Source organism: Lutra lutra, chromosome 4 (assembly GCF_902655055.1).
Source record: "Lutra lutra chromosome 4, mLutLut1.2, whole genome shotgun sequence".
Taxonomy (NCBI): domain Eukaryota; kingdom Metazoa; phylum Chordata; class Mammalia; order Carnivora; family Mustelidae; genus Lutra; species Lutra lutra.
The window spans coordinates 3,365,109-3,389,064 of NC_062281.1; the positions used below are offsets into that span (position 1 = coordinate 3,365,109).

General features: G+C 53.2%; 1 protein-coding gene across 12 annotated transcripts in view; it reads left to right on the forward strand.

Moving 5' to 3' along the window:
* Positions 1-23,956, forward strand: part of TRAPPC9 (trafficking protein particle complex subunit 9) — a 532,249-nt gene that overhangs the window by 51,465 nt on the left and 456,828 nt on the right. For all 12 annotated transcript variants that reach the window (XM_047725278.1, XM_047725277.1, XM_047725280.1 and 9 more), the window contains 3 exons: positions 102-227; positions 15,270-15,486; positions 18,056-18,199. In XM_047725278.1, the coding sequence (XP_047581234.1) occupies positions 102-227; positions 15,270-15,486; positions 18,056-18,199 (487 nt within the window). The remainder of the gene's footprint in view (positions 1-101; positions 228-15,269; positions 15,487-18,055; positions 18,200-23,956) is intronic.

The window sequence follows — 23,956 nt, forward strand, 5'->3', positions numbered from 1 at the left end:
AAGTGCCCTGCGGGGTCCTGGAGTCCGTGTCGTGTCATGACACGACAGAGAATCTTTATTGTCTCTTCTGTTTGACGAGTCTCCTCCTTTGTGCCCTACAGTACAAGAATGCTGGAGTGGTTGAGTTAGAGGCGTGTGTCAAGGCTGTGCGCGTCCTCGCCATTCAGAAGAGGAGCATGGAAGCCTCCGAGTTTCTGCAGAACGCCGTCTACATTAACCTCCGGCAGGTGGGTGTGCGTCCTGCTCGCGGAAGCCTTCGTGCGGCTCTCCGGAGCCTGTTGTCACGAGCCCACCCGACGGCGGCGCCGGGGTTCGGTGTGGCTGGTGGCAGCTCCGCAGCCAGCACCCGCTGTCCTACTAACACAGCTCCTTCGTCTCCTTCGTCACATGATGAGCCTTTCCTTTTCAAAATCCCACATTTTTTCCCCTTAAAATTTTTTCTTGATCGGAGAAACCACTTGCCAGCTTTGTGACCTTGAAGCAGCTCTGGGCCTCTTGCCTCAGTCTTGTCACTTGGGATGTGACTGCCATCTGTCACCCTGTGCGGGTCGCTGATGTCACACAGCGGGCAGTCAACAGATGCTTCTGAGTCTGCGTCCGGATAGGATTTTGTTACAGCGGAATCGTTAGAGCTCTTAGCTATAGGTTGCTAATGCAAAATCATGAAGCTGCTGGTCGAGAAAGATTTGAGATGTTGGCTAACATCACTTGGGTTTTTACGGACAGGGGAACCAAGTCTCCAACGTCCAGCAGCTTGCTTACGGACCCGTGGCAGGGAGCGGGATAGGTGACTGTAACAGCACAGCTGTTTGCTGGGCACAGGCTGCTCTGGGGCTGGGAAGGAGGGGTGCAGCTGCTTTCCACGAGCTGACGGTTTCGTAGCCAAGATAGACCTTTGGTGCTGGAGTGCGTGAGAAAAAGGGGATAGGGAACACGTGGCAAATGGCAAATGAAGCTAGTTTGGTGGTGGGGGAGGGTGTCGGGTCCGGGGCTGTCTGAGGCAGTGAGGTTCAAGCTGGGATGGGAAGGTTGGGTAGGAGATAGCCAGGAGAGGAGGATGTGGGACCCGAGCATTCCAGGAAGATGGCTCAGCAGGAGTGGGTCTGAAATCAGAGAGAGCGAGTTCCCTGGGCGGAACCGGAACTTGTGGAGACAAGCTGGAAGGGAGCTTGAGAGAGGGCCGAGTCAGGGCTGGAGGGCTTGTTGGCCAGGGCAAGGGTTTGCAGCGAACACTAAGCATGGTAGGTTTTAGAGGAAAGGACTTCCAGGCACGGGACAATCTGATCACATTTGTCTTGATTAAGGAGGTCAGGGGGGCAGTACGGACGCTCCACCTGGGGATTGCTGAGCAGGGAGAGGGAGCGGACCATGCACACGTGTGGGTCATACAGAGGGAACAGTGGAGGACTGTGGGGAGGGTCAGCGGGACCACCGCCCAGGCTCTGGCTTGATTTTGCTGGTGCTGTGCTCTAAGAGGGAAAGCTACAGAGGATGCTTTGGGGGGAAAGGTGATGGGTTCAGTTGTGGCTATAGGGAAAAGCCTGTTGGATATGTGGGCCTGGGGCTCAGGCGAGAGGGAGGGTCGTGATTGGGAGAGAGAGAGATTAGAGTCATTTCGTATTGTGGACACATAAAAAACATGAGTGAGACACTCGGGCCTCTCCATCCAGATTTGACACATGAATATTTTGCCATATTGACTAGAGATTCTTAGTTTTCAAAATAGGAATAAAATAAAGAGAAACAAAATTGGAGCTAATGAATGTCTTTGGGTTGGTGTGTGTCCTTCTCACACATGTTATAACGGTATCTATGCTACAGTCAATATTTTAGCATGATGCTTTAGCACAGGGGCTGTGGCGTCACTCCCTTGGGCAGGTGATGTGGCTGCTCTGTGCCTCCTTCCCTCCCCAGGAAGCACCTCACTGCCCATCAGGTCCCTTGTCACAGGGAGTCCCCAGCTCAGACAGGAAGGGGTGCTGCTGCGCGGGTAAGACATTGAAGGGAGAGACAAAAACAGAGGAGAGCTGGTGAACCCAGTACAGGCAAATAAACCACAAAGAGGAAAATCATGCAGCGTTTGGGCCATTCAGTGTGAGGGAAACAGCCCCGCACAAACTCAGAGTGTGGCCTGGAGGTCACTCGGGGCCCTGGGCGGTTTGTTCCTGAGGCAAAGCCACTTCGTAGGCAGGCTGGGGCCAGACCTCGTGAGCGCGGAGACCAGGGGCTCGATGGGTGGGGGGGGGGGGTCCTTGTGGGCGTTAATGCTGCGGGGCCCTGCAGGCCTGGAGGGTGGCCAGCCCGGCTTGGGCCCACAGCCTGCCCTGCCCCTTAGTGGCTGCGGGACCAGCAGCACAATCACTGCGCCCCTCTCGCTACGTCTCAGTGTGAGAACTGGTAGAATAGCGAGCCCCCGGCCGCCGGGAGGATTGGTTTAGATGAGCTGCGCTTGTCGGGGACTGTCGTGGTGTCTGCCCTGTGGCAGCTCTGCCCGGGTCACTGTCAGGTGGGGGGCGGGGGCACCGAGAAGGCCCGAAGCCATGGGACGGCAGGCGTGTGCTTGGGGCAGGGGAGGGCCTGTGAGGACCCGAGGCCCTAACACTCCCGGGGGCCGGGATGCACGTCTTTCATTTTTTATTATTTTTTAAATGTTTGTATTTATGTATTTAAGAGAGAGATAGTGAGAGAGTGAGCACAGAGGGAGAGTGAGAAGGAGCAGCGACTCCCTGCTGAGCGGAGGGCCCGATGTGGGGTTCGATCATGACCTGAGCTAAAGGCAGGTGCTAACCGACTGAGCCACCCAGGTGCCCCCTCGTTTTTTATTTTTTTATTAAGAAATTGTTTTTGAGTTTTAATTTAAATTTTGTTCGTTAACATACAGTGCAGTATTGGTTGCTGGAGTCGAATGTTGTGATTTATCACTGGCTTGTCACTCCAGGTCACAGCAAGTGCTCGCCTCAGTGCCGTCCCCTGTCTAGCCCATCCCTCCATCAGCCCTCAGTTTGTTCTCCGTATTTAAGAGTTTCTTTTGTAAGGTTTTATTTATTTATTTGACAGAGAGAGAGAGAGGGAGTGAGCGCACAAGTAGGGGAGCAGCAGCAGAGGGAGAAGCAGGCTCCCCAAGGAGCAGGGAGCCTGATGCGGGCTCGAGCCCAGGACCCCGGGACCATGACCTGAGCCAGAGGCAGACGCTTCTCTGACTGAGCCCCCCTGGCGCCCTGTCTTTAAGAGTTTCTTAGGATTTGCTTCGCTCTTTATTTTCTCCCTTCCCTTATGCTCATCTGTTTTCTTTCTCAAACCGCACATGTGAGTGAAACCCTGCGGCGTTTGTCTTCCTCTGACTGGCTTCCTTCACTCAGCATGATACTCTCTAGCTCCGTCCACCTCACTGCAAATGGCAGGATTGCATTCTTTCTGACGGCTGCGTGATGCTGCATTGTAGGCGCACACCGCACCTTCTGTATGCGTTCACTGCTCGACGGACGTCTGGGCTCTTTCCGCAGTCGGGCTGCTGTGGACACTGCGGTGCAGGTGCCCGTTTGGATCACTGTGTTTGTATCCTTTGGATGAAGACCTGATAATGCGATGGCTGGGCCGTAGGGTAGCTCTGTTTACCTTGTTGAGGACCCTCCGTGCTGTTTTCCAGAGTGGCTGCACCAGCTTGCGTTCCCGCCAGCAGTGCAGGAGGCTCCCCTTTCTCCGCATCCTCGCCAGCAAGTGGCATTTCCTGACTGGTTAACTTCAGCCATTCTGACTGGTGTGAGGTGGGATCTCACTGTGGTTTTGACTTGTGTTTCCCGATGCCGAGGGATGGGGGGCACTTTCTCACGTGTCTGTTGGCCATCTGGATGTCTTCTTTGCAGAAATGTCTCTTCATGTTCTCTGCCCATTTCTTAACTGGACTTTTTGTTTTTTGGCTACGGAGTTTGATAAGTTCTCCATAGATTTTGGATACTAGCTCTTTATCCGATAAGACATTTGCAAAGATCTTTCCCATTCCGAAGGTTCCCTTTTAGTGGTGTTGACTGTTTCCTTTGCTGTGCAGAGCACTTTTATCTTGATGAAGTCCCAATAGTTCATTTTTGCTTTTGTTTCCTTGCCTCTGGCGATGCGTCTGGCAAGAAGTTGCTGCGGCCGAGGTCACAGAGGTCGCCGCCCGTGTTCTCCTCTAGGATGTTGATGGTTTCCTGCCTCACATTTAAGTCTTTTATTCATTTTGAGTTGATTTTTGAAGTATCGTAATCTTTTACAGAAAAACGACTTTTGCAGGAAATGGTAGGTGACAATTAGGGCAAGTGGTAGTAAGAAACTCTGAAAGGCTCGGCGAATCCTGCCCCTGCGCAGCCCTCGAGAGCGCAGGCCGAGCACGTGCTTCCCAGCCCCGGCGCTGCCGCAGCCCCAAGGTTCACGAGCGAGTCGGGCCGTCTAAGAACATTGTCGCTCATGATTCTCTCGACTAGAAGCTGTGACCTCGTTGTCTCTGGTTCATTTTCTCTTCAGAGCCATTCAGACTGTGTGCGGGCTGCTCTGTGCGGTTCCGAGTGGTCTCCAGACTTCTTGACGCAGTTCCTTGATGAAGCGGTTGCTAGGGAAGCCCAGCAAAAGCCGGTAGATACGCGCACGGTAACTGTGACCTCGGACTGTGTGTCAAGTGCCGCTCCAAACCGGAGCGATGGGGAGACCCAGGAAAGGCCCTTTACAGTAGAGGGGACACGTGTAAAGATACAGCGTAGGTGAGGCCGAGACGTGTCAGTCCCGGCTGTCAGGGCGGCTGTGGGGAGGTCACGGTCCTGGCAAAGAAAGAAGTGGTTGTGTGGGGAGGGGGAAGTCGGGTTCCTTACTGAGAAGGGAAGGGAGAGAGGGGACGGAGAAATGTCTGGTCGAGCAAGGTAGGGCGTGCTTGTATGCAGGGACAGACGGAAATCTCCAGGCGGGAAGTCAGGGCTGTAGAGAAGCCAGCAGGCGGGGCAGGGGCAGCGGGACCGACGGGGCTGCTGTGCCACCAGCTGGGCTTCTGGTGAGGAGCTGCCCCCCCCGCTGCGGGGTCTGGCCCAGCCCTGGCGTTGGACCTGGTACAGCGAGGGGAGGGGACGCTGAGAGCAGGCGCCCCACGCAGCCCCATGCGTGCGGTTGGCGCAGGCGCTCCGGGGTGGGGGGGCTGTTCAGGACTCGCCGCGTGGGGACGTGCGGGCCGACGCTGCTGCGGGGGCATCTCTGCATCTCGGGGGCCCCGGGGCCCCCGGAGCTCGTGGTCTGGTCGTCCTGCCTCAGCTGTCGGAGGGACGGTCACCCTGACGGAAGCGCGCCTCCTCCGCCGTTCGCGTTTCCCGACGCCCGCCCCGCGCCGCACCTGTTCCATCCCCAGTTTCTCCCCATCCTTGTTTTCGTCTTCCTGTTGTTACTGTTGCTCAGTTGGGTTTAAAAAGTTGATTTAGATGGTTTTTTGGAATGGGGCAGAACGTAACTAAATACATAAACAGAATCACAGACGCTTACTGCCTTTGGGAATTCTAAGCTGCTTACCCCAGGAGCTCCTGAAAACTGGGACTGGATGTTAAAGTGACGTGTCTTCAGTCGCACGGTTTGGTAACACAGCTGGAGGCCAGAGCCGGGGCCGCGTCTCCGTAGTCGCCGGCCAAGCACGCTTGTGGGAGAGCGGGTCCCACTGGACGTGTCTAGGCCACATTTGCTGTTCCATCGTCAGTTGACGGCAGCTGGGTCGTTTTTACCTTTGGGTGTTTCTGAATAAAGCTGCTGTGAACACCGACATGTACGTGTTTGTGAGGACACACGTTTCCAGTTCTGTTGGGTGTGCACACCTAGGGGGGGACTTGCTGGGTCATCCCGTGGCTCCGTGTCTGACCTTCTGCGGAATCAGCAGACTCTTCTCCCGAGCAGCCGCACTGTCACATGGACAGCAGCGTGTGCGCGTCCCCACATCTTCCCATCCCCTTGGATGCCTTCTGCTGTCCATGCTTTCATCATGACCATCCTGCTGGGTGTGAACTGCCTCATGCCGGTATCAGTCTTCATCCCTGATGGCTGATGATGACGTGCTTATTGGCCACGCATGTAAATTCTTTGCCAATTTTTAAATCGGGTTTTGTTTTCTTTTTATTGTTCTGTTGTAAAAGTTTTTTATATATCCTGGATACTAGTCTCTTATCAGATACACGCTTTGCAAAAATGTTCTCCCTTTCTGCTGGGCGGTCGTCTCCCTTTCTTGATGATGTCCTTTGCAGCACAGAGGTTTTTAATTTTAATGAAGTCCGTTTATCCATTGTTTCTTTGATCACTCATGGTTTTACTATTGCGTCATGGAAAACATAGCAGAAGCCAATGTCAGAAAGTTTTACTGTTTCCTTGTAGGAAGTTTCTAGAATTAGTTTGTACCTTTAGGTCTTTGATCCATTTTGAGTTGATTTTCATCGTGTGCAGATGGGTTCAAGTTCCTCGGTCGAAGGCAGAGACCCCGCTGTCCCAGCACTGCTCACTGTGCACACTCTCCTCCCACCGATTAGTCTTGGCATCCCTGTGGCAAAGTAACTGACTGTATGCATAAGGTTTGGTTTTTAATTCTGTTCCATTGATTTATATCCGTTCTCATGCAAGGACCGTACTGACTTGCTTACGGCAGCTTCATGGTAAGCTGTGAAGTCGGGAAGTGTGAGTCCTCAAACGTTGCTCTTCTTTTTCAAGATTGTGTTACCTATTCCGGGTCCCTTGAGCTTCTCTGTGAATTTTGGGATCCACATGTCAGTTCCTCCAAGGAAGCCAGCTGGGATTTTGATCGGGATTGGGACGAATTTGTAGGTCACTTCGGGGAGTTCTGATGTCTCAATACTGTCTTCCATCCCAGGAACCTGAGGCGTCTTCCCTTCACAGTTTCTTTCAGCGATCTCTTACTGCTTTCAGCGTACAAGTCTCATACATTTTTGTTAAATGTATCCCATTATCACATTCTTTTTAATGCTGTTGTAAATGAAAAGGCCGAGCTTCTCGAGGGCAGGACCGTGTAGCACTGACGTGTGTATTCCTAGTGGGAGTCACAGTGGGTGCCAGACCCAGAGTCGTTAGGTGAATCTGTTCGCGGCAGTCTCTCTCTCTCTCTCTCCCCATTTGGTTAACGAGAAACCCAGATTCAGGTTGTGCTACCCGGACACTCCGTGAGAGGGAGAAATTAGACCCTGGGTAGGGCACAGAGGGGTGATACTGGGAGCTTATTCAGGATGGATTCATCTTAATTTCGTTAAAGCCGTCCCTTTGGGTGTAGTCTGTCAGACGCTCTAAGTCAGGTGTGCAGAGCAGCTGGGCTGTCTGCTTCACAACATACTTCTCGGGAGCGCCGTGCTCGAAGCCTAATTCGGGTGACTCTTGGGCAGAGGCTCATGTTTAGGGAGCTTGGCTACTCAGCCCTTGTGTCTGTTACGTAACCGGGGCTGTAGAGATGGAGCAGCACTGGGGAGAATGAGGCGCTGTCCCTCATGCTGGTGTCGCTGCGCTTGTGACCGGAGCCACCGGTGTGGTCTAGCCTGTGCGGCACGCCCCGCTCCAGGGAGCTCAGCGAGCACTGCCCCAGTCGTCTGTTGAAACAGAGCCACGAGCACTGGCGGAGCTTCAGTGAAGGCACGTCTTACAGAGCAAGACTGAGGCTCGTCCTCTGGAAGCCGTTTCCGAGAGTCGGTGTGGGCTCCGAATGGCAGGGGTGTGGCGGTGGGGTCCCATTTGCTTGAGAGTTACGGGACACGGCAGCCCTGCCTGGGAGCCCAGGGCTGTACAGAATTCAGCTTCCCGTCCAGGGGGATGGTGAGCAGGGAGTCCCATAGAGGGAGGGAACGTGGCTGCGCAGAGGCTGAGGCCCATGGGGTCGGGAGGTGGCAGGCCGCACGCGGTCTCTCTCAGGCTTTTTCCTAAGGGCGGTCACTGGTACTGGGCGTCCAGGGCAGTAAAGAACCAGTGTTCTGGCAGCCTGCGGAAGGCTGGGCGGGTGGTGATGGGACAGCGCAGAGGCGGCGGCTCTGCAGTTTGGCGTCAGTGGGCCGTCGTCCTAGCTGTGCCACTGAGTTGCTGTGGGGCTCGCACGGTCATGTAAGGAGATTTCTCCAGCTGGATCGCTCATGCCCTGACTTCCCAGGATTGCGGTGAAGTTCTAGTGCGAGGACAGCTCTGCGGCGGGCAGCAGGGTACCCGGCTCAGTGCCTGTGCTCCCGAGCAGCTCTCAGGGAGGCGGACCTGATGGGGCTTGGCCACTGATCCTGGACGAGGGTGGCCACGGGTCGGCTGTGTGCAGGTGGCGGGTGACGTGCCTTCGGAGCATCTCAGTCGAGTGTCACAGGTGAGCAGGATTGTACAGCTGTGGTGCTCACCAAGGAGGTGTGTCCCCGAGCTGAGCATTTTCGTAAAATGCTTGATCCCTGAGGACCCTGAGGACCCTGAGGACCCTGCAGTACCGATCCCTGAAAGTGAAGACATAAAGTGAACGGGATTATCTTTTCTGTCGTTGAAACTCCTTTTTTTTTTTTTTTAAGATTTTATTTATTTATTTGAGACGGAGATCACAAGTAGGCAGAGAGGCAGGCACAGAGAGGGGGGAGGCAGGCTCCCCGCTGTGCAGAGAGCCTGATGAGGGGCTCGATCCCAGGACTCTGGGATCATGACCCGAGCCGAAGGCAGAGGCTTTAACCCTCTGAGCCACCCCGGCGCCCCATCAAATACCCTCCTTAATACCCATCACCCAGCTGCCCTGTTCCCCCCACCCCCAAAACCCTGATTGTTTCCTGGAGTCCGGCGTCTCCATGGGTCACCCCCCAACTCCCCCTTCAGTAGGCGTGGTCTGACTGCGTTGACTCTCAGTTGCAGGCTCCATGGGTTGTCATTGGAGGGAATAGATTTTATGGAGAATATACTCAAAAAACTTGGGGCTCTTCTTGCTAAGAAAGATGTAGTCAAGGTTGTGCAGCCTTCACAGTACACCCAAGCTTGCTTACTTACTAAACCCGAAGATGGTAAAAGCAGGCAGGACTTTGTGAGGCCAGAGGCGTTGGTCTCGTGGTCATCGAAGAAGGAACCCGACGGGGCCAGGAGGTCCGGCTTCAACTGTGCTCTGACGCCGGCAGGTGGTGTGCTGACCAGGGTGCTGATTGTTGGTCAAGTTCCGTCTCTCGTGAGTGATTGTCAGGGTGTCGAGCGCATGGTGTGTACACTGGCTCTAGGAGCCCCTGGGTACCCGACTGAGCCTGCGGGCACAACTGCCCCTCCATCATCCATCCCACCGTCCATCTTCTCGGGCGCTGGGAACTCAGCAGAGTGACTCCTTGTTGGCTTGTCTCTCTCCGTGACCTTGTCAGCCATTGAGGGACCAGGTCTTATGTAACTTCTTGTTTTGTTTTTAATCCTCTCCTTCTGAATGATTAAAACCCAAAGTGGATACAGCTACGTTAGTAGATGCTTTTTAGAGAAAGGTCCTTGGTACAAACCTGGTAGCCCTGCTTTGGGAAGTAGGGAAGAGAATTACGTTCTTTCCTTTTCAAACTGTTCAGACACACGTATATGGAAATTTATGTAATTTTGAATATATATTTTCTCACTATATAATTATGGCTAGAAATACCTGTGGGTAAAAACAGAATGTGTTGAGCACACTTGGGAATGCACAGTCTCCGCAGTTCTCTGCCCTGCTATTTCGCGGTAATTGCCAATTGCCGTCACCAGGCCATCCACGGTGACTGCCATGGCCATGCTCTTCAGGTCACTGCCAGTGCCCGTGTTTGAGAAGCCTAAAGGCCAGGGAGGCATTTTTGGGAGCATCTCTGGCTGGCTAGTTTTGGGTTAACACTGGTGACATCAAAGCCATTAATTAACAGTGGTATTTCCCATTTGTTGAATACTCATCGGGGGCTTTAAGCTATGCTAACCGGACATATTATTTCGTTTAGGCTTTTCAACAATCATGATTAGATTTTATTATCCCCGTAAATAAGGAAAGTGCCAAAGCTAATAATGTGCAGGTCTGGGACTGGCACTTGGGTCTTTCTGATTGCTGTGTCTATACCGTCCTTCCAGAAAGCCAGGAGACTCTCTAGTCTGAGTTTCCTGATAATATTACTGCTTTGTTTCTAAAGGAAAAAAGTACATTTGAACTTAACTTTCCAGTTGGAAAAGGAATAGTGAGTTAACATTTGAGTTCCTCAGAGTCTAGATTATGAGTAAAGCTACCTGTCTTGCGTAGTCTGTGAGTTACTTTCCACAGGAGCTTCATGTAGTTGTCTGGGCCCTCGTGGGCTCCGCCTTCATGGCTGTACAGCCTGTTGAAACATTAGAACAAAGATGTGTTGATTAATACTCCCTAGAAGGGCAGCGGATCGGAAATGAGTTTGGGGATTCGATTTCATTTCAAGATTTTGTGAAGATCTTGGCCTAAAATTTTGCCTGGGACTCTTTTGTATTCCCAAATTCCTGTGCTGTGGATGTCTATGCTGACCCAACGGGGCTCTGTCCTGAGGCTCACAGGGCCCATGGTCAATGAGGAGCTTTTCAGTTAAATGTTCTCCTGGGGCTCTGAAGCAGTGGTGCCCAAGATTTTTCCTTTAAGGATCTTGCCTGGGGGTTGGAGCATTAGCAGTTCTACTTATAATGTAGTTTTTTATCGTTTGGTTTCTCCTTATGTTCAAATGACGGAAGAATGAAAGAGTATATGACTGATCAGAGTATCCCAGTCTTTCATCTTTAATAGTGTCCACGAAAGTATCAGTGGGAACTCTGATGGGTTGGAGGCCAAGGCTTGTGATCTTTATTTTAGATGGTGACCTTATTGAGGGTACTGGCTATGACCACTAATATTTTTGCCTTCCCCAGTATCTTTTCCCATATTTAAAACCAAAGCATACAGTTGAAGTTTTGGGAGTTTCCAAGTATGTGATAAAAGCATCAAGTACTCCTGCCTTTCCCGTATAGACCTCCTCAGCCCTCTGCTCATGACAGTGTCTCACGGCACTGGAATCTCTCTGCAGCTGGCACTATGCAAAAAGAGCAAAGACTGTGTCCTTTTCAGATTTGCTATGTACAGATCCTAGACCTAATAATAAACCTTCTATAAGAAAACATAGGAGAATATGTTCGGGACTTTGGAGTAAACAGAAGTCCCTTAGGCAAGGGCACAGAAAACATTAACTTAAAAGAAAAATAAATTGAGCTACTTTACAGTTGATAAATTGAGCTCCTTCACAATTTCTGCCTACCAAAAGACTTCTTTTGGAAAATAAATGGACAGCAGACTGGGAAAATATGACGTTAAGAATATTTCAAGGACTCCTATGACTCAGTAATAAGACAAATGACCTAATTTAAGAAATGACCAGAAAATTTGAACAAATCCTTTATAATGGAAGATACAGAGGTGGCCAGAATCATATGAAAAAATGTCTAATGTCATTAGTTATCGGGTAAATGCAAATTAAAGACCCCAGAATGGCTAAAATAGAAAAGACTGATAATATCGAATGTTGATGAGCATGTGGAGCAACAGGAATTCTCGAACATTACTGGTGTGAGTGTGAAGTGAGGCTTCCACTTTAGAAGATAGAGGGCACATGCCCCAGCACAATTAAGGCCATGTGTGACACATCCACAATGATTATCATAGTCATTGGAAAGCTGAAAGCTTTTCCAGTAAGATCAGGAGCAAGACAAAGATGTCCACTGTTTACCACTTTCATTCAGCATAGCATTAGAAATGCTAGCCGCAGCAATCACACAGGAAAAAGAAATAAAAGGCATCCACATTTGTAAGGAAGAAGTAAGGCTGTCACTGTTTGCAGATGACATGACACTACAGAGAAGACCATAAAGCTGCCCGCAGAGACTAGTAGAACCAATAGCCAAATTCAGTGAGGTTGTGGGATGTAAAGTCAATATAGAGCAATCTCTTGTGTATCTATGCATTAATAATGAAATAACAGAAAGGAAGATGAAGAAAACAATCCCATTTACAGTTGCATCAGAAGAATAAAATACCTAGGAATAAACTTAACTGAGAAGTGAAAGACCGTACTCTGGAAACTGTAAGACACTGGTGAACGAAACTAAAGACGACACAAATGAACAGAGAGAGATTCCATGCTCATGGGTTGGAAGAATTAATATTGCTAAAATGTCTGTACTGCCCGAATGATGAACAGATTCAAAGCCATTCCTGTCAAAATATTAATAGTACTTTTCTGAGAAGTAGAACAAAAAAATCCTAAAATTTGTATGGAACCACTAAAGCATAGCCGAAGGCATCCCAAGAGAAAAGAACTAAGCTGGAGGCATCACAACGCTGAATTCAGACTATCCTATGAAGCTATAGGAATCAGAACAGTATGGTACTGGCACGAAAACTGACACATAAATCAATGGGATGGGATAGAGAGCCCAGAAATAAACCCATTGTACGGTCAACAATTACATGATCAATTAATCTGTGACAAAGGAGGCTACAATATACAATGGAGGAAAGACAGTATCTTCCATAAATGGTATGGGGAAAGTGGACAGCTAGCTACATGCAAACGAATGAAACGGAACCACATTCTCATACACCATACACATGAATAAATTAAAAATGGTTTAAAGACCCAGATGTGAGACAGGAAGCTGTGAAACTCCTAGATGAGAGCATGGGTAGTTATGTCCTGGACATCAGCCTTAGCAACGCCTTTCTGGATCTGTCTCCCCAGGCAAGGGAAGCAAAAACACATAAACCGTTGTGACTACCCCGAAGTAAAAGGTTTTGCACAGCAAAGGAAACCATGAAGAAAACACAGAGGCAACCCAGTGAATGGGAGGAGCTATTTGTTAAAGATATATCCAACAAAGGGGTAATATGCAAAACATATAAAGAATTCATATAACTTAAAACCCAAAAACCCCAAACAATATTATTAAAAAAGGGGCAGAGGACCTAGATAGACATTTTTCCAGAGATGTCCAGACGGCCAGCAGATGCATGGACGGGTGCTCAGCATCACCGGTCATCAGGGAGATACAAATCACCAACACGAGGAGATGCCCCACCCACATCGCCCAAGGAGATGCCCCTCACACCTGTCAGAATGGCTGTTATCAAGAAGAGAAGTGTTGGCAAGGACGTGGAGAGAAAGGAACCTCATGCACGGCTGGCAGGAATGCAGACTGGTACAGCCACTGTGGGAAACAGCAGGGAGGTTCCTCCAAAAACGAAAACTGTAGCTAACATACGACGCAGGAATTCTACCTCTGGATATTTAAATGAAGAAAGCGAAGACGTTAATTTGAAAAGATATGTGCACCGCTGTGTTTACTGCAACATTATTTACGAAGCCACCTTATGGAAGAGGCCCTAGTGTCTGTCCACAGACACATACACACTGGACTCTTACTCAGCCACAAAAAGGATGAGATCTTGCCGTTTGCAACGACGGGGGTGGACCGAGAGGGTGTAATGCTCAGTGAGGTAAGTCAGAGACAAATACCGTGTGATCTCGCTCATCGTGGAGTCTCAGAAGCAAAGCAAATGAGCAAACAGTAACGATAGAGACAGATTCATAACTTCGGAGAATAAGTTAGTGGTTGCGGGCGCGGGGTGCGCGAGACACGTGAAGGGGATGGAGAGGTGCAGAATTCCAGTCACAGAGTGAGTACGTCACAGGGGTGACCAGGACCGTGTAGGAGATGTCATCCACGATGCTGTGTCACTGTGAGGTGGTGGAGGGCAACTGTGCTTACCACGGTGAGCATTTGAGAATGTCTAGAGTTGTCAAACCACGATGTTGTACACAGACTGGTGTTATGTGTCAACTACACTTCAATTAAAAAAAAAATAACAAAGATGATGCTCCCACTTCAGGAAATGTCTGGTGGTCCTACGGCCGGGTGGGGGCAGGGATTGAACATGAACAGGGACGACAAATGGACAGAGAGGGAGGGGAGAGGCAGCTCACAGCGAGCAGGAAGAGCGGTGGTGGGGAGCGGCGGAGGGAGCGGGGGAGAGCAGGGTGTGGCGGAGGGGAGACACGGGAGCCTGCCTGCTTGTCTTCTGGTTCTGCCTGGAATGCCCTTGCCTGGCTGACCCCGTCATCGCCGTCTCGAGGAGCGTCCGCCCGCGTCGGTTTCACTGCGAGGAGGCCCCCATGAACAGGTGGTGACAGAACAGGAAACACGTGCCCGCGTTGTCCCATTCGGCTGGCTCATGGGGCAGCGGGCCTGGAGTTGCAAGGGCAGATGGCTGGGCCAGGGAAGGTTCTGGGCTACTGGGTGTAGGGTTTGCCCGTTGTGACGGGCTCTGAGCTGTGCTCCAGGGACACCAGCCCACTGGCTGCCAGCATGTGGATTACAGAAGGTCTAGAAAGTGGGTATGAAGGCCATTTAGAGTCACCTTTTGGGGGAGAGGGCCCATGAGAGGCCGTGGCAGTGGGCATGGAGAAGGGGCGTTGAGCGCGGGCTGGCGGGGCTTCCAGGCTGCGGGCCTGTGCCCACAGAGGTCTCTGGGCTGCCGTCCCTGCCTGGGCCAGCAGCTGGGAGGGAGCCCAGTGGGGGCTGGGCGGCACCCCCTCACCAGGGAGCTGTGGCGCGGTGGGGGTGCGTGCAGTAAGGGGGTCAGCGGGATACCCCCCACCCCCAGCTCTGGGCTGTTCTCTAACTCGGCGCTGTGTGGTTTTGCATAGACGTTGCTTCCTCTCTGAGCTTCCTCGTCTGTGAGCCGGGCTGATGTTAGTTGGTGGCCCTGTTGCGATGATGGAGTAGGGTGGTCACGTCGGCGGCCCTGAAGACACAGAAGCGTTATCACTATGTCACGGGTTGTGGAGGGAACTCAGTCAGGTCAGGGACAAGGGAAGACTGTGAGCATGAAGGCTCAAGTCCAAGTTAGGTGCTGTGATTGTTGACGGATCACGTGGCTCCGTCCTGTCTCTGTTTCAAGCACTTTTGTCCTCGATGGAAGTCCCTGCCCGAACCCCAGCGTCTAGGTGAGCGCCGTTCGTTCTCTTTTATGAAGCAGCTTAAGGCAGATGTCACGTGGTATGTAGCAAGGGCCTTTGTTCCCGAGAAGACAGGCCTTCCTAGGGAGGAACACGCGACTTTGGGAGTTGCGTGTTGTGCGGCTTCCATGCTTTTCCTGGGAGAGTCGCACGGTGCACGGTCCAGGCCTGTGCTCTCCTGTGTCTCATCATGTCTCTGTTGGATGAAAAAAGTTTTGTTTTTTTTTTTATGTGTGTCCTTTCTCAAGAACTTTTATCTTCCTGTCTGTGCTTCAGCTTTCTGAGGAAGAGAAAATCCAGCGGTACAGCATCCTGTCCGAGCTCTACGAGCTGATCGGCTTCCATCGGAAGTCTGCGTTCTTCAAGCGCGTGGCCGCTATGCAGTGCGTGGCCCCGAGCATCTCGGAGCCGGGCTGGAGGGCCTGCTACGAGCTCCTCCTGGAGGCGCTTCCCGGCTACAGCCTGTCGCTGGACCCCAGACACTTCAGCAAAGGTACCGACGGCCTCCTGGCGAGGACTGAGGGGTTGCTCTCGCACAGTTTGAGCCCTAGCTCTCCCAGCAGATGCTGTGGTCAGCACTGGGGTTCGAGGATGACGGAGCCCATCCTGCCCCTGGGTACTTAGGGTACAGTCACACCAAAAAGGAGCGGTGCTTTGCTTGGGGGCTGGCATCCTTTTGCTGGTCCCTTTGCTGTCCCTGCTGCTGGCAGTTGGAGTTACGCGCAGGAGTAGGACAAGCCGTACACACCTGTGGGATTTACATTCAGAAGGCTCAGCGTTGTTGGTGGAAGAGACATTGGTGCTGTGGAGGTGGGCATGAGCTCCCTTCGGCCGCCTTCCAGAGGTTTCTGGGAGGAGGTGGTGTTCGGGAAGAGGGCAGAGTTTTTGGAGCAATCACACAGTCGCTCTGTGGAGAGAGGGTAAAGGGTGTTTTGAAAGTTTCCATTGCACGGGAAATGGAATCTCCATTTACTGGGCCTCAGGGAGACTGGAGCCAAGGCCCCACTTGCTCTCCAGGTCCTTCTTTCAGTGTCCTGTGAATGTAACTCTGAGCTGGCTCTGGAGGCAAAGCCGGCGCACCTGAGAGTCCAGAGTCCAGGCCTGCTTCTCGGCCGCTCTTCCCCGCCCCTCCATGTGTCACTGCCAGCTGTCCTTCAGGTCTTGGCTATATGTCGCTTCTGTAGAGCCGTCCTCCGTCGCCCCTCAGCCTATGCAGACCCCCTTTATTCTTCCCCTCTCTCCATCCCTCCCTTCCTTCCTTTCTTTTTTAGAGATTTTATTTATTTGAGAGAGAGAGGAAGAGGGAGGGAGCGTGTGAGTGGGGGAAGGGGCAGAGGGAGAGCAAGAGAGAGAATCCCAAGCAGGCCCCATACCCAGCATGGAACCCGATATGGGGCTCGATTCCATGACCCTGAGATCATGACCTGAGCCAAAACCAAGAGTCTGAGCCACCCAAGCACCCCTTATTTTTTCTCCTTCATTGAATCCTGCTGTTCTTCCTTAGGGCACTCCCATACTCTGCAAGTGCATTTAAAAATCACCTGGGGTTGGGGCACCTGGGTGGCTCAGTGGGTTGAGCATCCGGCTCTTGACTTTGGCTCAGGTCATGATCTCGGGTCGTGAGATCGAGCCCCATGTTGGGCTCTGCGCTGGGTGTGGAGCCTGCTTAAAACTAATCATTTGGGGCGATGATGTAACACTGGCCTCCCACATCAGCCTGTGTGCCTGTGAGAGCAGAGCCCCTGACTCTCCCCGTGGCCCCGGGGGGTGTATGGCAGGTGTCCTAGGGGACACATGTCACGTAGGACTGAACCCTAATGAGCAGCTGTAGCCACATGTATGGGTTGCCACTTGTTGAATGGAATTTCTTGGTTTTAATTTTTAAAACAGATGAACAAAGTGTTTCTTTTGGAAAGTAGAACAAGCACATCTTCAAGTGATTTGGTACTTTTCACTTAGCCTTCTGTTTTGCCATTGTTTTATGAAAGAGGTTGAGAGAAGGTTAGGAAGAGAGATCAAATAAAATACAAAGGATAAATGTTGACTGGCCATATTTTTTAAAAAGATTTTATTTATTTATTTGACAGAGATGACAAGTAGGCTGAGAGGCAGGCAGAGAGAGAGGGGGAAGCAGGCTCCCCTCTGAGCAGAGAACCCGATGTGGGGCTCGATCCCAGGACCATGGGATCATGACCTGAGCCGAAGGCAGATGCTTAACCAACTGGGCCTCCCAGGTGCCCCAGATTCTGTGGTCTTAAAGAGGTACCTTTCGCTGGCTGTGCACCTGACCCCCCACCTTACATTTCAACCATGTTAATTTCTTTTGGAGGGAGCAGCCGCAAAGGTCCACTGGTAACCTTTTTCTAATTTAGCTATCTGCTTTTATGAGCTTTCCTTATACATTCAATTAAAAGAGCACATTTTTCTAGTGTCCCTGTTTGTTGCTAATGAAGTCCCATCACATACCAGTATTTTATTGAAAAAAAATTGTGTATCTATTATTCAAATACACGCTGTTGGAAACATAATCTTTTGTTATAACCTTGCTCTAATGATCTCAAAGTGGTCATTTTTAAATTGTCTTTGCTGTAGAGAAAAAGTATTCCATAGCACGTCTTTTTTTTTTTTTTAAGATTTTATTTATTTATTTGTCAGAGAGAGAGAGGGAGAGAGAGCGAGCACAGGCAGACAGAATGGCAGGCAGAGGCAGAGGGAGAAGCAGGCTCCCTGATGAGCAAGGAGCCCGATGCGGGACTCGATCCCAGGACGCTGGGATCATGACCTGAGCCTAAGGCAGCTGCTTAACCAACTGAGCCCCCCAGGCGTCCCAGCACGTGTCTTTTTACGGTATGAAAGAACATATCACTTACGAGCTCTGTCTGGGGAATGTTAAACACAGGAAGTGTTTTCTCTTGCCCTTTGGGTTTGGTTGTTGAAGCATTTGTCTTTAAATCAGGAGTTTTACACACAACGTTAACGTGTTTCCGAGGGAGGCCTTCTGGCTCTGGCGCCAGCTCGCCCTCGCGGAGCCCTTGGAGGACGCTTTGTGGCTTCCCTCACAGGCACGCACCGAGGCTGGGCCGCCGTCCAGATGCGTCTGCTTCACGAGTTGGTCTACGCGTCCCGAAGAATGGGGAATCCCGCTCTTTCTGTCAGGCACTTGTCCTTCCTGTTGCAGACCATGTTGGACTTTCTGTCGGATCAAGGTGAGTGGATTCGGTGAACGAGGGCAGCCCTCGTGCTGGCCCACACAGACCCGGCCTTGGGTTCTGGTGGTTGGTGTTCTCTGGTCCTCTGCTGGTGAGGAGACTCCGTGCTCTGCCGTGTCCTCCGCTCCCCGTGCTGCCCTTGCTGTCGTCCGGGGGCCTGATGCCGCTGTGTGCCATGCTTTCTCCCCTCTCCTCCCTGGGCCCCCTCCCCGTGTTGCTGCTTCTCTCTGTCTGTCGGCCTCCTGCGTGGGCTCGCCTTCCCCTTGCCTACGTGGTGCACAGTAGAAACGTCCCCGCACAACACTTATACAGAGACCTGCACAATTCGTAAGCGTGTTGCCCAGCGAGTTTTCACCCAGTGCCTCCTCCTGTAAGCGGCAGCCAGGCGGGAAGTACACCCAGAGCCATGAGGACCCCGGCGCGCCCCCCAGTTACACTCCCCATGGGAACAGCTGCTTACTGGCCCCACCAGGAATGCAGCTGGCCTGTGTCTGCGCTGGGGCCATCGTGTGGTATTCTGCCCGCGTGCTGGGCCACTGTCCCCTGCGGTCCCCTGCCCGTCACCCGCTCTTACTGTAACGGGACGGCGTCTGCTGTTTGGGTTCAGGCGTGATCTGTTTGTTTCCAGGCCAGATGCCCCGCCGGGCCCCAGGCGTGTTTATTTTGTGCCTACAGGACGTCTCCCTCCGCCTGTCCCGCGGGCACTAGAAAGTGAGCTCGTGCACAGTGGAACTTGCCGCTTCCCCATCCCGCCTCCCTTTCTGCCTGCGCTGCTGGGCCGGCCAGTGCGTGCTGCCCGTTGGGTTCCGGGGGATGCGCTCTCTGCCTGGAGATGCATGCGTCGGGAGTTTATTAGGACGTGCTCCTGGGATTAGTCTGACCAAAGGGATAAGGAGGAGGCCAGATTGGGCAAAGGAACGTTGGGCCTCAGTGCGGTGTTGGCCGAGGCCCCACCAGCCCCGCAGAACTGGCGGGTGCTGTCGCCAAGCCAGGCTCGGTGACCGGTCATGCAGGGCCTGGGGAGGCAGTTTCTGGAGAGGCCACAGTTGCCCCAGGGGGACCCTGAAGCCAACCTGCTGTGTGGTGAGGCCGAGGCCTGATACTGCCGCCCCCGCTGCTGTGTGTGCGGGGCACCCAGGGAGGGGGCCTGGTCGTGGGGGAGGCACTCTCTTAGCTGAGAACAGACTGCGTGGAGGGCGGTGCTCCTGTCACCAGGAGCTCCATCCTTTTGTGCCTGCGGGGCCGCCACTGTCTGCTCCAGAGCCCTCCGTCCCTCCAGCTGTCCCAGCGGGGACCTGCCCCAGCTCAGCCACTGTAACCCTCCTGCCCTCCCTTGGCATCAGCCAGGTGTCCTCTCAGTTTCGAAATCAGTGTGTCCTGCTCTCCCTCTGCCTGGGGCTGGTCCTCGACTCCTCCGTGCGGCGGTCTCCTAGGCTGCAGGTTGGAAGCGCGGCCTGCGTCTCCTTGCATGGGGGTGCAGTGTAGACACGTGAGTTCTAATAACGAGAAAACTCAGTAACGGTCAGCTTCCAAACAAGGGACCGAAGTTGGTGTGTGATTGCCTTTACACAACCAGGGAAACGGTCGGTCTGACTCCCGGGCTTTCCCAGACGGGACGGGGCTGGCATACATCGTGTGTTAGGCAGAGTCTGTGGGGGACCCTCATTCCTGATGAAGTCTGAGGGTGCGTCCAGGATTGGGTGAGATTCCTCTTGTGTGGTGTCCTCACACCCTGTGTCCTTGACCTTCCTCTAGGCGGGCTGCATGGACTTTGCGTCATGTGTACCATGAGTGCCCGCCAAGTGCTTTCTCTTCTCTCAGGAGGCCTGTCCCCATGTCGCCTGCTGGGACTCGGGGACGTCTGTTTTCCCCAGGAGACTTCCACAGCTGTCTCCGAGTGAGTGGCTCCTGTAGCTCCTTGCTGCTAAAGACCTTGCAGTCCAGGTGGCCCCGGCTCATCAGTGCTTGGACCAAGGCCCCCGTGGACGGCGGGACCACCACTCCTCTGTGCTGACTTAGTTTCTCTTTGCTGCTACTTTTGAATCGCGTCCATCTTCATGCCACCTGCAGAGTTCGGCTGCAGAGTGGCAGGACCAGCGTGGCAGCGGCTAGATGGACAGTTCGCGCCTTGAGTTTCTCCGAAGCTTTTGGATGGGTAACCAGCTCTCTTTAACTCCCCTGAGGGCGTTTGACCCTCCCCACGACCCAGCAGCTGTGACAACGCAGTGTGCCGGGCACAATGTCCAGCCCGAGTGTTCTCTGCCTGCTGGGCCGTCGAGTGCTGAGTACCTCCTGACCCACAGCACGAGGCCTTCTCCCCTTTTGTCACGGGTCTGCTCTCTCTCTCGGTACCACTTTCCCCACGCGGCTCACGTTTAACCATGTGTGGGCTCGTGTGACTGTGAGTCTTGAAGACAGGCCCACAGCCTGCCTTGAACTACTCACACCTTCACCCAGCTGATTTGGACTCTTTCTCGTAAATACACACCCCCCGTCCTGCGGCGGGGCGTACTCGCTCCTTCCCCACCCCCTGTTCCTGGTCACCGTGTGAGTCCTCTAGGCCGGGATTCCCTCCTGGCAGCTTTGATGAGTCCCAGCGCGACCTGCTCCCGCTCTATTCTCTTCGCACGCTGCTCCTGACCGCAGTGGGGGAGGCCTGTGTCTCCAGCTGGTCAGTGCCTTGTCTTCCCTCCGGAAGCTCTGGAGGGAAGGAGCTTGCTGGTTGCTGGCGGTCATGTTCAGCTGGTGATCTAAAGACATGGAGTTTAAAAGGAGAGGATCTTGGGGCATCAGACTGCTGAACAAAAAGCCATCTCCTTAAAGGTCTGTGTGTAACGGTGTTGGGTTATTCGGAGTCTTCGGGGAAAGGTCAAACGTCGGGAGGACTCAGGAGTCTTCCCTCTGATGGCCGTGACCTCAGATGCCTGATGGCGTTCTTTCTGGGCCTCCATTTTCTTATTTGTAGAACTAGGAGAGCACAATTGTGCGGTAGTTTGTTTTCATTTTAATGATAGATATTTTACTGTAAATTTTAAAATTTTATTTATTTATGTATTTATTTAAGTTCAGGGCTTGAACTCAGGACCCTGCTTGAGACCTGAGCTGAGATGAAGAGTCGGTCATTTAACCGACCGAGCCTTCCAGGCGCCTCTAGTGATAGGTATTTTAATGTATTGGATGACCTTTCCCCCAGAGAGCTCATGATATCATTTATAGAGTGGGTAATCAACGTTTCTAAATACTGCTGCGCGGAAATGAAGTGTGGACTAGAGGAGCAGCCAAGAAGGGAATCACTGATCCCGGGCTCGGGGGAAGGGCTTCCTGGCCTTCTTGTGTGTGTCAGCCTGTCTGGGTATTTGCAGGTGGAGACGCTGCGAGCTGGGGGCTTCTTGCTCTTCATTGCTCTGCGATGCGTGCTCTCATATGTCATAGGAGTGAACGTGTAAGATATCAGGACCGTTGTTAACACAGAAGGCATTAATTCCCCGAGGACTCCTGTCATTTTTTTTTTTTTTTTTTTTTTTTAAGATGGAAGGACTAACTTGAGAATCTGTGGACTGTTGGGGAGTGTGACTGTGTTACCGATTATGATTGCTGATACGGGGTCCCTTCCTGGGGCCCGAACTCCCCCCCTTCGATACGGGGTCCCTGGCCATGCAGGGGCACTTTCTGTGGCAGCATGGCTGTGGACCAGTGAGCTCTGGGGGTCGCGGCTGCAAACCTGCGACCTGGTCCTGTGTGCTGTGCACGAGTCCACTGAGAAGGCGTGGGGCCCCCGAGTCCGTGAGGGCTCAGGCTGGCGCGCATCCACACCGTCCAGCCCGTCTCTCCCTGCTCTCTGACCTGTGGTGCCCTGGCCAGGCCGCTCTCTGGAGGCTGCAGCATTTCTGTTCTGCTGCCCTGCCTGCCCTCTTGCTTCTGCCCACCTGGTCCGGGCACTCGTCCCTCACTGTGGTCCCCGCTTCATGGGCCTACTGTGCCCGTGCCTGCTGGGGCCGTGGCTCCCCCGGCCTGGGCGCTCCTCATGCTCAGGACGTGTCACCCGCACCTGGAGCAGCACCTGACACCCGCGCGGCCCCGGAATGCTGCTGAGTGATCCCCTGGGGCTTCTGTGTCTGTGAGTCTGCCCAACCGACGTTTCTTCCAGTTGTCTGCTTCAGAAACCCCTCGGGTACTGGGGGGCTCAGTCACTCAAGTGGCCGCCTTCGGCTCGGGTCATGATCTCAGGGTCCTGGGATGGAGTCCCGTGTTGGGCCCTTGCTCAGCGGGGAGCCTGCGTCTCCTAATTCCCCTGCTTGTGCGTGCGTGCTCTCTGTCAACTAAATAAATATAATCTTTAAAAAATAAAATAAAAATCCCTCTGGCTCTCGGTCTTGTGCAGCGCGGTTAGGGAAACTGCTGCCTGGGTCTGGGTCCGGCCCCGGCTCCTGGTTGGATCCTTGGCTGTTGGAGCCTGCGTGGTCGTCGCGGACGCCCGCTCCTGTGGAAAGGAAAATTCTTGCTGCTTTCCCATCAGAGTACTCAAAGAGGGCCAATCGGAAAAATTAGCTGGGGACGGAGTCTTACGGATTTTGCTGGAAAGTCCTGGAAGAGAGGACGAAGATTAGTCAGAGAGTCATTGAGCTACGGTGAGGTGCGGAAAATCAGCTGCGTTCTATCCCTCCTGTTGATGCCCCAGTGAACAACCCGCGGGTGAGGACGGGGTGCCACTGAAGCCGGGGACGACCGGCGAAGGAGCCTCCTCCATCAGACTAGTCTCACTGTGTTGTAGCGGAGGGCGCTATGGTCTTGCTCTAGGGTCAGATCCTCTTAGTGAAACGGAAACTTCACACAGTTGCTCGGGCTGTCCCTGCCGGGGTTGCAGGATGATGCGTGTGTTTCACTGTGTTCAGCATTCGCCGGAGGGCTCTGGGTGGAGCCCGTCAGAGCTCCGGTGTCTCCTCTCGTGGCAGGACTCTGTGGAGCGAGGACCTGCCGTGTACAACTGTGTGTCAGGTGCAAGGAGGTTCTTAACAGATGTCCAGAGACATTTGTGTCCTTACCTCCTGGGGCCCGGACTCCAGCTGCTCGGGCAGGGGTTGCTGGTTCTGTCGCCCGAGGACCTTAAGAGGACCCAAGAGCAATGGAAGGTCTTGTCGAGGAAACAGTGCAGTGAGCCCAGAGGGCCAGCAGCCGTGCGGTGTCCTCCTCTTGTCCTGTGGGTGATGAACAGCAGTGCTGCTCCTCTAGTCTGGCGGGAGTGCGGAGGGCTGCGGGTGGCAGGTGGGAAGGAGGCCGAGGGGAGGGCCACGTGGGGCCGCGAGGCACCGTCTCTGGGCGAGCAGCGGTGCTCAGTGTGGTGGCCACTCGAGGACGCCCCATCTTGTGTACGCGGGTGGATGGATGTAGACGTGGTGCTTCCTACCTGGGCGACTGCCTTCCTCAGCCCTGCTTCTCCTTTTCCCACTTCCGTAGCTACCGTTTGCTCGTTCCTCACGTCTCTGTGGACACCATGTTTGCACTCACCTGTGAAGCCTTTCTCAGTCCTTCAAGGCCAGCAGTTTGTCCTTTGCAGTGCTCCCTCCGGTGGGTGGGACTTGCCTGCGGAGCCCTTCTGGCCCGCCGTGTGCCCGTTGCTTACGTCATGAACAGACTCCCCGGCAGGGCTGCAGGGTCTGCGACTGGCCATTTCTCACCCCCGGCACCTCGTGGCACAGATTGGCGTGCGTGTGTCGTTGGACACATCAATAATGCATGTTCTCTTCTTCTTAAAGA